Source organism: Podarcis bocagei, assembly GCF_964188305.1.
Source record: "Podarcis bocagei genome assembly, chromosome: 6".
NCBI classification, from domain to species: Eukaryota; Metazoa; Chordata; class Lepidosauria; order Squamata; family Lacertidae; genus Podarcis; species Podarcis bocagei.
Genome location: NC_138130.1, coordinates 66,207,735 through 66,223,459, shown reverse-complemented (window position 1 = coordinate 66,223,459; position 15,725 = coordinate 66,207,735). Strand labels below are relative to the sequence as shown.

Below are 15,725 nucleotides of genomic sequence, written 5' to 3'. Positions count from 1 at the left end.
GTCAGCATATGGAATTTCAACATAGTTAATTCGCCCATGCTACTCAGTTGGAAGCATCCGTTTTCACTTCCAGAATATTTGGTCCCACAGGTAAGAACCGGTAACGAGTCTTTTGTGCTGTGCCAGGTCATGCTGCAACTTGTGTTTCATGCGTAAATGCACAGTCACCTTTGCTCTTGCAACATGCATGATGCAGCAGTACACCCAAAGCACACCACTGCACTGCTAAAACAGGTATCTAGGGATAGAACTTGTCCCATTATCGTAGCTCTTAACATCCCACTCTATGAAGTATCGCAGGCTTTTGTTGACCCGGTTTGCTTTATTGTTTCACACTGTGCCTCAACACACAAGGGTTGTTAACGGGTTATTGAGTGGGTGGAACTTGTTGGCCGTTTGACAGCTGTTTTCTTCAAACCACTTAGCTTGGAGCAACTCCCAGCGGGACTACTCCAAATACAAAGCAGTTTTAAGTCATTGGGGCTGCAGCATTTTGCATTTGTTGTCAGAACTGCGGAAACAGGACTGGAATGTGGTGTCTCCTTTGCTCCCACAGCCTTACTAATTCTAAAACTGTAAATTTTCAGTTCAAAGCACCCCAGAAAGTACTAGCCCTATAACCTAATGGTGTGTGTGTGTTTTAATGAGTATGCTTACCATATTGGGGTTCTTGAAATGGTCCTGTTAGGACTAATTCTTAAGCGACAACACAAGAAGCAGCACTAGAGGGAAAAGGTGCCAACCCGGCCTTCTACCGGTCTAGCCTGACATACGTGCAGTGATTGCTTTTACTGGCCCGCAATGGTTAATGATTGAAAGGGAGGCTTATCCTTCTCTCCCGCCCTGCTCTATACCTCGCTGCCAGCTGGAAGCAAAGGCTCACAACAGCCGGGGGTGAAATATGATCCCATTCCAGGTTCCGCGGCGCACTCCCCAAGCCTCCTTCGCTTCTGGGCCATTGTAGAGAGAAAGAGAGAGAAGCGCGCGCGCGCTCTTTTCCCTGCCCCGTTTCTTTTCTCTCTCCCACCGGCCGGCGCCCGCCAGGAGCTGAAGGTGAGCCGGAAAAGAAGCGGGGAGGGACGCGGCGAGGGAACGAAGCAGCGAGGGGAGGACGACGAGTCCGACGAGGAGGGACGCAGGGGGGAGAAGGCGGAGCTTCCCGGCCGGGAGGAAGCGCTTGGCACCCCCTGCAGCAGCAGCAGCAGCTTCTGAGCAGAGAATGAAGCCCGAGCGGAGACGCCGAAGGAGAGGCGGCGGCAGCAGCGGCGGCGGGCTGAGGGAAACAGCCAGAGCGGCCAGGTAGGCGCCTCGCGGGGCGGAGAGCTAAGCTGAGGCGAGCGGCGAGTAGCCGTACCGGGAAAGAGTCCGAGGCGATGCCGGTGTCGCCGCGGCACGTGGAGCCGAGCAAGCCGGGCAAGGGAGTGGCTAGGGTGGGTCGGCGGCAGGAAGAGCGCGCGGGTGGAGGGAGACCCCCTTGAGGAGCGCGCCCTGGTCTCCCGGACCCGCCGGGCGCGCGAAGCGTTTGTCTTCGAGGGGTGTTTGTGGCGCGCGGAAAGTGGGCTACGCTTCCCTTTATGACCGGAGGGCGGGGAAAGGGGAGAGAAAGAGAGCGCCTAAGCTCCGGGCCGCCGGTCTCCCTTCTCGAGGGCGCCCTGCTCCAGCCTTTCCTCCAGTTTGGGGAAAGGGGAGGCGGCCGTCTTGCGCGTGAGGCTGAAACAATAGCGGGCTGGTCTCCTTCCCCGCGCGCAGATGGGGGTCTTAGAGGGGCGGCGGGGCGGGAACTGGTGCTCGGTCTGCCCCCACTTCTTCCCGCCCCTTCGTCTCTGTATGTACCCCCCCCCCACACACACACCGCGCGTGTTTGGAGAGGCAGTTAGCAGCAAGGAGCAACAATTTATGCCTTAGCTTTATAAGTTTCCCTGCCTCTTTTTTTCTTTTCTAGGGAGGAGCAGACCTGAGCTGTAGGCACCCGAGCGAGCGAGCGAAACTGAGCGCGAGCAGCTGCTGAACGGGGCCATCCCAGCTCGGGTTGCTGATCTGCCTCATCCTTACAGTTCAGCAAGCCGAAGAGACGAAGCCCCTCCCGAACTGTCGATGCAGTCCGTGCAAGAGGACTATCTCAGCCTCGCTTTCCCTCTCGTCTAGGAAAACTAGCAAGAGACACCTACAAAACTGGTTCGGATGTGGGCAGACCTGACCCTTCGGGCTCTTTTTTGTGCACGTGAAGAGCTTGCAAAATAGCCCAGGTTGTTAATCCTTGGACACATAGCCACTTCTTGAGCCGAGAGACGGATCTTCCTGCACCTTTCTCTTTACGGAGAGGGTTGATCACGCAAGGAACTGTATACTTCTTTACTGTGCGGTGCGAGACGGAGTAGGAGAAATCAAAGTAGATGCTGCAAAGTATTAGTATTATTCCTTCCCCCTGCTGGTTATCTTCCCTCCCCCCTCCCCAGTGTGTTTTGACTCTCCCAAAACACTCTTTTCTGGAAATATAAACCGGGTGGCGGTTGACAGCTGAAGATAAAAGAATAAGCAAGAGGTGAACTGGGAATGAGAGTGATGCCCTTTTATCTCCCCTCTTCTACAAAGATGAGGTGCTTTCTGCTGGAGCTGACATCTCTTCTGCTACTGGGTAAGAGGCTGCCATTCTCTGTCACAGTCCCTGGCAAGTTTTAAACTCACCATTCCCCCCCCCCCCAATCTAGCAGTGCTTTCTTATAGCAAGTCTGCCTTTTATCATAATCTTCTGGGCAGTTCCTTCTGGTATATAACATCATGTTGTTTCACTCCAAAAGCAGAGTTATTGTTGTTGTTGCAACTTAAAGACAGGGGACTTCTCATCATGAACTCGCTTAATTTATATTGTAGTTTCTAGCCCTTTTCCTGTTGCGCTTTAAATAGAATTGTGTCTGGTTTTGGGATGCCACACGCAGAATTGAATTCAGTCAGCAGGGCTTTCATGCCGAAGGAAGTATTTGAGTTTTGAGGACAAGCACGGAGCCAGCGGGCAACAGAAGACGTGAGGTTGCCAGTTGGTTAATGTATGTTTTGCAAGGAAAGCAACATGGTGGTACTGCAAAGACTTAACAGGTTGATTGTGGCATGTGCCATAAGCTTGGGTGGACTAGGAGTGCAATGCTACTCCCCCTATGTTGATGACTGGAGGGGGCGGCATTAAGATGGCCCATTGGTGCCTCCTGGCCTCTGCCAGAGAAGAGTAGTACTGCTAGTAGGGCCCCAGTTGGTGGAGACTTATAACCCCAGTTTTCCAGATAATGTACCCTGTGGATCCCCTGAGGGTACCAGTCAGCTATATCAGCCTAGAGCTGACATGGAGAATATGTCTAAACCTTCCCCACCCCTCCTGTGCCAACCAGCATGAGCCAGCAGGATCTGGGATGTGATGGTGGGCCTGCTGTTGCGCACCCCTGACCCCAGAATAGCTCTGCCTGTTCATGAAGTGGGCTCTAGTCCACAAAAACGTACGCTACAATAATTCTATTGATGTCTAAAGCACCACAAGCCTTCTAGGCTTTTAAAAGTAAAACAACAAAGATAGCTGCCCTCTGGGAATTCCCCCCCCCCAACAGTAGAAGTAGTGATTTGGCTAAATTCCAACTTGGGGAACAAGGGACGCTCTCGGTACAATATACTTCGCTGTCTGCTATCAAGTGATTTGTTGCAATGCTTGCCTGTGTTCTTAAACAGCTGCTGTTCATATCCCAGAAGTGACTATGGGTAGATGAAGCGAAACTGTATGTAGTTCCGTAAAGTGCATTGTGATTTTTCTGGATGAGAGATGCTACAACGCTGTAATTGTTCTTGTACACGTTTAAGAGGGACTGAATGCAAGACAGTGAATCCCATGTGTTTCCAGCGAGGTTCACATGGTTAGTCTGGCAATTATACAGTTTGCTTATTGAATAAAACCAGGGGTAGGGAAAATGCAGCAGAATACATGGCTGGAATGGGGTGTGTGGTTGAGCAAAAATGTTTGTGCTTTGTTGGTAAGATCTCTCTTTCCCCACCCCCACTATCCACTATGACTTTTTAAAAAGGCAGTTCTGAATACTTGAAGGAATGAGCCAAGCAGCTAGTGTGGCTTTTATAATATTGGTTTTAAAACAGCCGTGCAGTTAGTCACTTGCTTGTTTATCAGTAGTGAGTAGCTTTCCAGACCTGCTACTCAGACCTGTGACATAAGGATACACTCAGGTGGGTCTGCTGGTGTTTTGTGAATAAATCTTGTGCTTATTTGCAATGCTGATTTTTTATTTAAAAATCAGTAGTCTTCTGAGCAAGACACCTTTGCAAAACTGTTCTGTTTGATCTGCAAATCCTTTGACCTTATTTACTAACAGGAAAGTTTTTGGGAGTCCCTTAATATGCATGTTTGCTTGGAGGTAAGCCCCCCTGAAATCAGTGGGACTTGCTCCCATGTAACTGGTGCACACGGTTGCAGCCTAAGGCATAATCTGTCAAATGATTCTATTGTTTTCTGAAAGCTGACATGGATGAACTGGAATTGCTTATTCAGTAAACATGACTAGCTTGAGCACTAAATCCCTTTGGCTTAAGGACAATATCGTTGTGAGTAACGTATTCCTAATATGGTGTGAAGGCTTCCCTGATCTCCTTTTAATGTCAGTGTCCCAGCCCAACAGTAGAGGGCTCTGTGTTACTAGTGGAGCTGTCTTCTATGGTGATATAGAAGCAAGGATCTGACAACGGAGTTTTCAAATAATTTAAACGTTGGCCCCAGTGTCCTGGTTCAGTGCCAACCTCTTAACTGTCTTTCTCTGACAGCTTCAGTAAAAAAGCAACAAACCACTCTGCAAAGCTCCCGTTCTTACAACTTTTATCTCAACCAGTGCAGCTGTATCTCGTGTTTTTTGTTCAAATGTCAAAATTCCTGTTTCGTCTCCACCCTTGACGAAAAGAATGAATGCTGCTGGTGGTCTATGTGGAGTAGATTTGAAACACACAAGGCTGTTTCTGTTTCTTCAGGCACTTTTGCTAGGTATGCTAAACTGATGTTTTAAATTACACACAGCAGATCTGGCGATGCCTTGAAGGTCTTGTGATACTTGGAGGCTCTGCGCTACATGGAAGTTTTTCGGGTGGGGGGGGATGGAGTGCATCCGTAGGCTAAACTTGATTTGCTCCTCCAAAGAGAGGTGGGTAATGTGAAGTCAAAAGCTTTATCTTGTTCTATAACTCGAATTTTCTAACTGAACGGTTTGGAAAGCCCTTTTTTGTTGAAGGTGCTCATCGTGTGGCTCAGAACTTGCAGCAACTTACGACGTCAGATCTCGGTGTAGTTCGTGTTTCTTTTACCGTTTCATTTCGCATTTTAGAATGGCAGGGAAGGAAGAAATTGAGAATTTTAAGAGGGATGGAGGATGAAACGCAACTCTGGTGTAACCATGGGAGAAGTCAGGAGGGGGGAAATGCCCTGCAGAGCCATGGATTGAAAAGTCTCATCTGGCATGTGGGTGTCGTACAGAGGGTACTGCTGAGCTTCTTTTCCTTGCACAGCAGTGCTTCAGTTACAAGGCTTTGAGCAAGTGGCATTTCATCATGCTGAGTATATAATGGGGCGAAATAGGGTAAAGTATTGTAAATAACCCTTGCGCAGTAATGAGACTGCTAATGCCTCTGTCAGGCGCTGCTGGGCCTGTGTGTACTTCCGAGATTTACTTGCTTCCTCCAAAGATGCAAAGTCTGATACCAATATCAGCAGTGTAATATATAGGAAACAAAACATAATAGGCTTAGAGAAAGTTATGGAACTCATTTTCCCCTGGCTGGTTTATGAATAGTTTCCCTCTTTCTTTCATAATAGCTAGACTCCCACCAGTGACTGAACACCGAAGGACTGTAAATTGTGTGCTGTGAACAAAAGGGATTCTCTGAATTTCTATGTAAGCTCTTCTTCTGTTCCCTCTGTGTTCGCTTGCATTATAACGGTTAATTTGTTTTGCGGTTGTTGTTTTTAAAGTAGGCATAAAATAGGATGGGTGTGTTAATAGCTGTTTAACTGCCCCTTGACAGACATTGTGGTCCAGTGGATGCTGGTGGACTTGGAATTTAGACTTCTGGATTTAAATGCCATTCCAGCCATGAGCAAATTGCTGTTGTAGAATGGAGATGGGACACTACCTTATGCTGAGTCAGGCCACTAATCTACTGCCTAAGAAGCTGAGACGACAGGATGGCCATAGTGGGCCTTTTTTTTATTTAAATTTGTAAGAAAGTGTTTTTTTTAAAAAAAAAAGCAGCTGATGGGCAGGATCTAGATCAGGGCTGTGACACTGGGAGGTGTGGAAAGTTTTTTAGGACTCTGATTTATATTCAACCAAGTTTTATTCAGAGATGATCCATTGAAATTAATCAAGCTAAGTTAGACATTGGCATTTTATTTAAAAAAAATGAGTGTACGCTGAGTAAAAGTTGAATGCAATTCTTTTCCACTCATGTCACCTTCCCAGTGAAAACTGTTCCCTCCAGTTGTTGCCTTGCCCATTAGAGAATACTTGGCATGCACAGGGACTGTGTGTGTAGGTTTCCCTTAAAGGTGCAAATAGCAGATGGGGGAATTTTTAAAATTGGGAAAATAGCATCCCCCAGGGAGCTCTTTGCCATTATTTATAAAGTTACAGAAGATGCCATAATAGATCCCTCTTGTTGTTTATGGTCTGGCCCTCACGCAAAAGACACATTTCTAGCCTTGTTGCATGTAATCCTTTAATTAGGGACACAATTGTTTGAGCCAATGCACTGTTGGCCTTCCCTTAATGAAATTAATTACTTCATAAGGATCTTTTGAGACTGAGCACTCTGTGGCACTAAAAGTGCTCTAATAACTATTGGTCATAATAATTCTGAAAGGCAGGGAATGGCTTAAATCAGTGTTTTGTGAAATATGAGAATCTTCAAATAAATTGACTTTCGTTAACAGAGCTACTCAAACAAGAGAGACATACACTTCAGTCCCTCAGCGCTACACTTTGATTTCATCTAGGCCAGACTCTTGATATTTGATGTTTCTTGCTATGTGCACAAGACCATAGCCCATGAAAAGCACATAACTCTTCAATGGGCACTAACCTGTTCTAGAATGGCACTGGCAGCAAGCAGTGATAGTCCACTTTTCTCTGTATAAGAGGGTGCAAAGAAGAAACACTGAGAGATATTTCTGCTTCCAGTGCAAGATTCCCCTCTGCATTTCTGCCAGTGCCTTAATCTATAAAACCAGACTATAAATCCAGTTAAACTTTCCTGTATGCATAAACATACTTCATCTATATGCTGGTGAGGTTGTGGGGGCAGAGGCAGCTATAGGGACTTGTGGTGGACATTCCCAAAGGTGGCATATTTGAGGGAGCAAGTGTTCAATGAGATAAAAGTAAAATCACTCTTCAGCATATAGGAGTCTCCAGAGCTTGCACTACTGAATCTGTATTTAAATGAGAATTAAGACTTGGTGGATAAACCACTAATTGGATTTCTCTTAATGGCAGCATGTATGGTTGTAGCCACATTCTGGAAGGACTTAAAAGGTGCAAACGTGAGCACTTGTTACAAGAGATTATGGCGTATTGCCGTGACTGAAAAATTGATGGACAAATTGAGACTATCAAGATGGACAAAGAACAAGTACACCTTTTCAGGAGAATGGTGGAGCTTTATTTTGTTCACAAGTACCCCAGGAAACGGAAGCCCAATATCAAAGATTTAAACAAACGTGTGGATCATGTAATAGGAACGTGTTTTACAGATGTATGCTTTTATAAGGTGTGTTGTATGTATGGAAATGCAGGAAATAATGTATTTTAGGGGTCTGTGGGAAAATTTCATTGGTTTTGTTGAATATGGGTTATCTTTGTGTATGCAATTTTCTGCAAATAATACAAATCAAAGTATTTAAATCAAAGTAAAACCAGACTTGTCTTAGCACCACTAGCTAGGAAGTCATATAATTTGTTCTGGAACCCCTCTAACTGGGTTTGTTAACTTAGTGCTGAGAAAACACACTTTGTGTGTATACAAACATTTTTGCTAGATATTTTCCAAGACAAAGCATTGAATTTTGGTTCTGGAGCCTTAGTGGTGAGCTTTGATCTTGCTATAGAGATCATTGAGATAATACATTTGTTCTAAACTGGAAGAGTGTATGTTGGTATACTGTTTATTGAAGTAAATGATTCTAGATCAGTAGAAAGACTTTTGTGAGGTGTCTTGCTTTCTGTGAGACTACTCTTTAACTTTATTAATTTTTTTCTAAGCCAACAACAAATTTGTTTGATGAGACTACTCTTTAACTTTATTAATTTTTTTCTAAGCCAACAACAAATTTGTTTGATGGCCAACAACAAATCACAGATTAATTCTGGAGATTTCAATTTTTGTGCCTTTCCTACTTTATTTCAGTGATATGTTTAGCAGTCATGTTGTAGTAATTCTCAATTATTTCAGTAGGTCATGACTGGATCCAACTCATAGAGAAGTATTAGGCTAGGAGTCAGTATAGAAAATAGAGCCTCTGTTCAGTACCAGAGAAGCTGATGAATTCTTAGAACTAAGAAGGCCCTGAAGCATAAGTTTCAGAAAAGGGGTTTTGTTTTTACTGCTGTTGCTTCTGCTGCAAAGTAAACTGCAAGGTCTATACAAACAGTTGCCTGGGAAGGGTAGAACACAAAGTTACTCAGCTTTACAATAAGTTAATGAAGCATAAATTCTGACATGCCTTCTGTGGTGCAGTGCAAACTCCGATGTTACCCAATTTCTAGGCTGCAGATCTTTTTCTCCTGCTTCTTGTGCCAGACGTTTGCATTCTCTGGTAGGAGGATAAACTTCCCAGATACCACCGATTGACCTGCCTGTGTCCATCAAGGGCATATAGGGCCTCAAGCCATTGTCTGACATGAATTGCAATAGTATGACTGTCTTTGCCTTTTAAATGGCTAGATACCCTTTTGTAACCTGGTGTGTATATGATAATAATAATAATAATAATAATAATAATAATAATAATAATAATAATAATAATAATTTTTTATTTATACCCCGCCCTCCCCAGCCAAGGCCGGGCTCAGAGCGGCTTACAAGCAATAATAAAAACAAGATGAGTGATTACAACTTAAAAACAAAAATAAAATACAACATTAAAATAATGGAACATTAAAATATTAAAATGGAGCCTCATTGCAGGAGAAGGAAAAGAAAAAAGAAAAAGGGGGCGGAGGGAATCAAATTGGCTCCAATCCAAAGGCCAGGCGGAACAACTCTGTCTTACAGGCCCTGCGGAAAGAGATCAGATCCTGCAGGGCCCTGGTCTCATGAGACAGAGCGTTCCACCAAGTTGGGGCCAGTGCTGAAAAGGCCCTGGCTCTGGTTGAAGCCAACCTAACTTCCTTAGGGCCTGGGACCACTAGGGTGTTGTTATTTATGGACCTTGAGGCTCTCCGTGGGGCATACCAGGCGAGGCGGTCCCGTAGGTACGAGGGTCCTAGGCCGTGAAGGGCTTTAAAGGTCAAAAGCAGCACCTTAAATCTGACCCTGTACTCCACCGGGAGCCAGTGCAGCTTGAAAAGCACTGGATGAATATGCTCCCATGGCAGAGACCCTGTGAGGAGCCTCGCTGCAGCATTCTGTACCCGCTGGAGTTTCTGGGACAGCTTCAAGGGCAGCCCCGCGTAGAGCGAGTTACAGTAGTCAAGCCTGGAGATGACTGTTGCATGGATCACTGTGGCCAGGTCGGGGTGGGAAAGGTAAGGGACCAACTGCTTGATGCGGCGAAGGTGGAAAAATGTCGCCTTGGCTGTTGCTGTGACTTGCGCCTCCATGGAAAGGGAGGCGTCAAGGATTACACCCAAACTCTTAACGGAAGGCAATGGCACTAATTGGGCCCCCGCAAGAGAAGGGAGTTGGTCCCTCATCCCCATGCTATCCCGACCTAGCCATAGGACCTCTGTCTTCGAAGGATTTAGTTTCAATCGGCTCCCACGAAACCATCCAGCCACAGCTTCCAAGCATCTGGTCAGTGTGTAAGGGGCCGAGTTGGTGTGGCCATCCATCAGTAGATAGAGCTGAGTGTCATCAGCATATTGATGACAGCCCAGCCCAAAGCTTCGGATAATCTGGGCAAGAGGGCGCATAAAGATGTTAAAAAGCATTGGGGAGAGAATTGCGCCCTGCGGCACTCCACACACCAAGGAGTGGCGTGACGACATTTCCCTCCCTAGTGCCACCCTCTGTCCCCGACCAGAGATAAAAGAGCACAACCAGTTACGGGCTATGCCCTGTATCCCCACGTCTGCAAGGCGATGGTCCAGAAGATCATGATCGACCATGTCAAAGGCTGCTGACAAATCTAAAAGGATCAGCAGTCCTGACCCGCCTCGATCCAGTTGTCTACGAATATCATCTGTTAGGGCAACCAGAGCCGTCTCCGTCCCAAAACCAGGACGGAAACCGGACTGAAATGGATCTAATGCCGATGTTTCCTCCAGAAACCTACCAAGCTGTTCAGCAACCGCTCTCTCAATTACCTTACCCAGGTATGGAAGATTTGAAACTGGGCGGTAATTGGATAGGTCTAAGGGATCTAATGAAGTTTACTTTAAGAGTGGACGCACCACTGCTTCCTTCAGTTCCCCTGGGAATGTCCCCGTGTCAAGGGACAAATTGATAATTTCAACCAGGGGGGTCCGCGCAACATCTGGACACTCCCTAATCAGCCAAGACGGGCACGGATCAAGGAGGCAGGTGGTGGGCCTACATATTTGTATTTGCATCTATTTCCTCTGTCTCCAGACAGTGCTCTTAGATACTTGCTGGATAACTGTTCTGGAAAAGTTTTTATTAGCTGTTTGTTATCTGATGTAGGGAAGCAGAATAGTTTGTTTCCCCAGGCAAACTTGAGATTTCTCCATTCTTAAGGGGAATGGAAAGTTTAAAAACCGCTTTTTATCTTTCCTGAACATATATCTGCTATCATATCTGGCCTAACTGTGGCAAAATATTCTGCCCTCATCAATCAAGAATAAGGGTCTTTCAGATAAATGCCACTGGGAAGTTTGTTAGGATTCCATGGACTACATTTTTGTCTGTCTAGTAACTACAGTGGTACCTCCGTCTAAGAAAAGTCCTGTTAATGAACGATTCGGGCAACACACTCCGCAAAACCGGAAGTAGGTGTTCGGCTAGCGAACTTTGCCCTGGAAGACAAAACGGAAGCCGGCCAGTGGAAGGGCACCGGCAGTGGGAGGCCTCATTGGGGAAAGCGCACCTTAGAACGCTTTCGGTGTAAGAACAGATTTCCGGAACGAATTAATTTCATAAATGGAGGTACCACTGTATTCAGGTTTACAGTTATGTAATAGCACAGTATTTTTTTTAAAGAGGTCTGGCATCTTGTCCTGCCATACAAGACCTCCTCCAATATGTGTACTGAGCAAAACTGTACAGTGAATAAGAAGGTGGCAACAAGTCCCAGTAATACACATGCCTTGCTCCGTTATTCGCTTTATTGTGGTTTTGCAATCTCAGGTTTTACTTGGAGGCTGGATTTGAGTGGACACTAGAGTCAAGCAAAGGGAGCTATGGCTGAATCCAGGCAAACAGAAGGTTTGTTGCCCTTGCAATCAAATAGAATTATCCAGGTAAGAAAATGATGGAGGTTGGATCTTGTGACATAAATGGAATAAAAATCGGAGAAGTGTCAAGGTAGCACAAAGAGTTTAAGATGAAGCCTGGGCCTTTCTCTTGTGTGAGAGACTGTGGTTGACAAGTGTGGTCAGGAGAGGAAACACAAAGCTGAGGTGCAAGTAGGCATAGAAAAAAGATCTGCAAACCGTGGTGCCCCATTATGTCCTTCAGAAATTGACCAAAGCCGACAGGAAATAAGTATCCTGGATTACTCCTAAGGTGGAATATGCTACCAACTTCTCTGTCCTCTCAGGGCTGATAGTTTATCCACTAATTAAGACTTCATCTGAGCAGCTGAGGCACTAGTAGTTTGAACAGCTGTTGCTAGACCTATTGCAGCATTGGTGTCAATGACATTCTGCGTAGGTTTGTTCATGCATATTCTTTTGCGTTGAACAAGCCTTTAACTTGCTTTTGTGTGCTTCAGGAGCATAAAAACGAGTTAAAGCCTTAGTAATGTATAAGTAATGTATGGAGGTGTGTGTGAAAAACTGAAGGTTTTCTTAGAGGATTAGGCCTGGTTCACACGTTATGCTTAGCCAAACTATAGTTTAACATGAATGTGCAAATGTGTGGACTTCCAGAGATTGTTCTGCTGTTGCGCTGAACCAAGACATGGTTTGGCTTAACAAATTGTCTGAACGCAGGCTCATGGTTTAGTTCTCCCTGACAAATCAAAAGCTGTACATCATAGGACAAACCTTGGTTGCAGCTTGTGGTTAGTCTTCAGAGAACTATGATTTTTGGTTTGAATGACATATTAAGCCAAACCATGGTTTAGTGAAACAGCAGAATTGACTGGGGAGGAGCAAAGTGGCTGTGATCTATTCTTCTGGAGCCTGCACACATGCACAAAGCCATGGTTTGGCTTAGCGTGAAGTGCAAACCAAGCCATTGTGTACCCTGAAAAGAAGCTTCTTCTGTGCAGTACTTGGTACAATGCAAGCAAAGAGATACCTATCCTAAGGACTACTCTCTTCTTGGTTTAAAACAGGACAAATTGCATTTCCAAGATTGGAAAGAATTGTTCAGCTTGTATATGCAGTAGTATGCATTAAAATTTAGGAGGAGGAAGAATATACAAAAGGCAGCATAAGTTTGTGAGTGCTTTCCACGTAATGTGTCTCTCTGATTATATATATACATATATTCATATTGTAAATATTAGAAGCGTGGCTGCTTTAACTGAGGCATGTATTAGTGAGACTATTGCACTAAACTGCCAAAAGCTCACTCTAGCTGCTATAGGTAAAATTTGCTTTGATTTGCGATGGTAGGGTAGCAAGAGACTCTGGACTACTATAACAGTTTGCTACTGTTCTTGTAATCTATTTCTGCCTAATGATGCTCTCTTATTCTACAGCACTATGTGGGTGGAAAGTGCTCATACTTCTGTTCATTCCTGCAGAGCTTGCTCCTGTTTCCTCCTACTGCCACCATTCCTCTTCTCTGTTTCTACTCCTACTTGCATCTTGTGTATATCCTACACAGCCCTGCATCAGATACTGCAAATACATTACTAATATTTTTGGGAGGAAAAAGCACAAAATGTGTTTGCATAGATATTGCATAGAACTATAAAGTTGGGAAACGTACACATGGACTATCTAGTCCCTATGCCTTGCATTAAGGCAGGTTGTCCTATACTTAATATTCACACAACTTATGTCATCCTATCTCACATGGAAAATCTCTGAGGGTAAACCTATATTATCATGTTTTGAAAAAAGGGCCACATATTCACAATCTGAAACCCAAACTGCAATATATCAAATGCCCAGATCAGCTGTGGCTTGGGAACTGTTGTATGTGCACATCAGTAACTATAATTAACTCAGGTTGTTGACAAAGATGTAGGTTGATGGAGGGATATATCTTCTACTGGTATGAATTTGATTTGATGTCATCGAAGGGGAAAGTGAGCCCAGGATAACCAACCATGTAAATAGGTCCTACTTTTAGTACAGCTAGTAGCTCACTGTTGAAACTTGTAGTAGTAGGAAAATGTATTTTTATTTTTTTGCCAAAAAAAAATAGAGGCACAGTCCTTATGATTCATGTCAGAATAGGTCTACAAAAGCAAAATTATAAAAACTAGCGGCACAAAACTAATAACAGTTAACCTGTGTCATCACTTAAGATGGGACAATGTTGAACTGAGAAATGAAGGCCGATGGATCTCCAGTCAAGCCAACAGTGATGGCTTGTGAGCTAATTTAGGTTTGCCCAAAGTACAGTGTGGAGATATTTAAGAAGTACATTTGATCACTGTCAAGGATATTCAGAGTGACAAACATCAGAAATGCACAGAGAGCAGTAGTGCTCAAATGGGGCAGAGAAGTAGAGGGAAGGAATATTTATTTACTGAACTTGGAGTGAAAAACTTCTGGCTGCTGCTGTATCTCTGGGAATTTTTACCCAATATTCTTCATAGAGGCAAAATGGCGGCTGTATACCAGTCAGCTTCCTACCAATTGATGGAGTGGAAGAGCCAGCATATGCAGGTTCCCCTTTCAAATATTGACCTTTATGTGTAGATGTTGGCAGTTTGATGGAGAGGTGCACTTGCCCTTGGGACTGCTAACAAATACTGGCTTTGATTGTTGAAAAAGCTGTGGAAAACTGAATATTGTGGCGCTGTGAAACATGTTTTCATGAAGAAATGTATGAACTGATGAACTGGTATTACCTCCATGCTGTCTTTGCTTCAATTCTCAGAAGAATCTTGGAACAAAGGTGAACACACTGAAGCATGTTCATAGAATCATAGAATCATAGAATCATAGAATCATAGAATCATAGAGTTGGAAGAGACCACAAGGGCCATCGAGTCCAACCCCCTGCCAAGCAGGAAACACCATCAGAGCACTCCTGACATATGGTTGTCAAGCCTCTGCTTAAAGACCTCCAAAGTAGGAGACTCCACCACACTCCTTGGCAGCAAATTCCACTGTCGAACAGCTCTTACTGTCAGGAAGTTCTTCCTAATGTTTAGGTGGAATCTTCTTTCTTGTAGTTTGGATCCATTGCTCCGTGTCCGCTTCTCTGGAGCAGCAGAAAACAACCTTTCTCCCTCCTCTATGTGACATCCTTTTATATATTTGAACATGGCTATCATATCACCCCTTAACCTCCTCTTCTCCAGGCTAAACATGCCCAGCTCCCTTAGCCGTTCCTCATAAGGCATCGTTTCCAGGCCTTTGACCATTTTGGTTGCCCTCCTCTGGACACGTTCCAGTTTGTCAGTGTCCTTCTTGAATTGTGGTGCCCAGAACTGGACACAGTACTCCAGGTGAGGTCTGACCAGAGCAGAATACAGTGGCACTATTACTTCCCTTGATCTAGATGCTATACTCCTATTGATGAGGCCCAGAATTGCATTGGCTTTTTTAGCTGCCGCGTCACACTGTTGGCTCATGTCAAGTTTGTGGTCAACCAAGACTCCTAGATCCTTTTCACATGTACTGCTCTCAAGCCAGGTGTCCCCCATCTTGTATTTGTGCCTCTCATTTTTTTTGCCCAAGTGCAATACTTTACATTTCTCCCTGTTAAAATTCATTTTGTTTGTTTTTGCCCAGTTCTCTAATCTGTCAAGGTCGTTTTGAAGTGTGATCCTGTCCTCTGGGGTGTTAGCCACCCCTCCCAGTTTGGTGTCATCTGCAAATTTGATCAGGATGCCCTTGAGTCCATCATCCAAGTCGTTGATAAAGATGTTGAATAAGACCGGGCCCAAGACAGAACCCTGTGGCACCCCACTAGTCACTCTTCTCCAGGATGAAGAGGAACCATTGATGAGCACCCTTTGGGTTCGGTCAGTCAGCCAGTTACAAATCCACTGAGTGGTAGCATAGTCAAGACCACATTTTACCAGCTTCTTTACAAGAATATCATGGGGCACCTTGTCAAATGCCTTGCTGAAATCAAGGTAGGCTACATCCACTGCGTTCCCTTCATCTACCAGGCTTGTAATTCTGTCAAAAAACGAGATCAGGTTAGTCTGACATGACTTA

At 44.8% G+C, this 15,725-nt stretch overlaps 1 protein-coding gene across 2 annotated transcripts in view; it reads left to right on the top strand.

The window, feature by feature from the left end:
- Window positions 1-2,412: 2,412 nt before the first annotated feature.
- Window positions 2,413-15,725, top strand: part of IGSF3 (immunoglobulin superfamily member 3) — a 127,679-nt gene continuing 114,366 nt past the window's right edge. For both annotated transcript variants that reach the window (XM_081199614.1, XM_081199613.1), the window contains exon 1: window positions 2,413-2,635. In XM_081199614.1, the coding sequence (XP_081055740.1) occupies window positions 2,554-2,635 (82 nt within the window). In that variant the 5' untranslated portion in view covers window positions 2,413-2,553. The remainder of the gene's footprint in view (window positions 2,636-15,725) is intronic.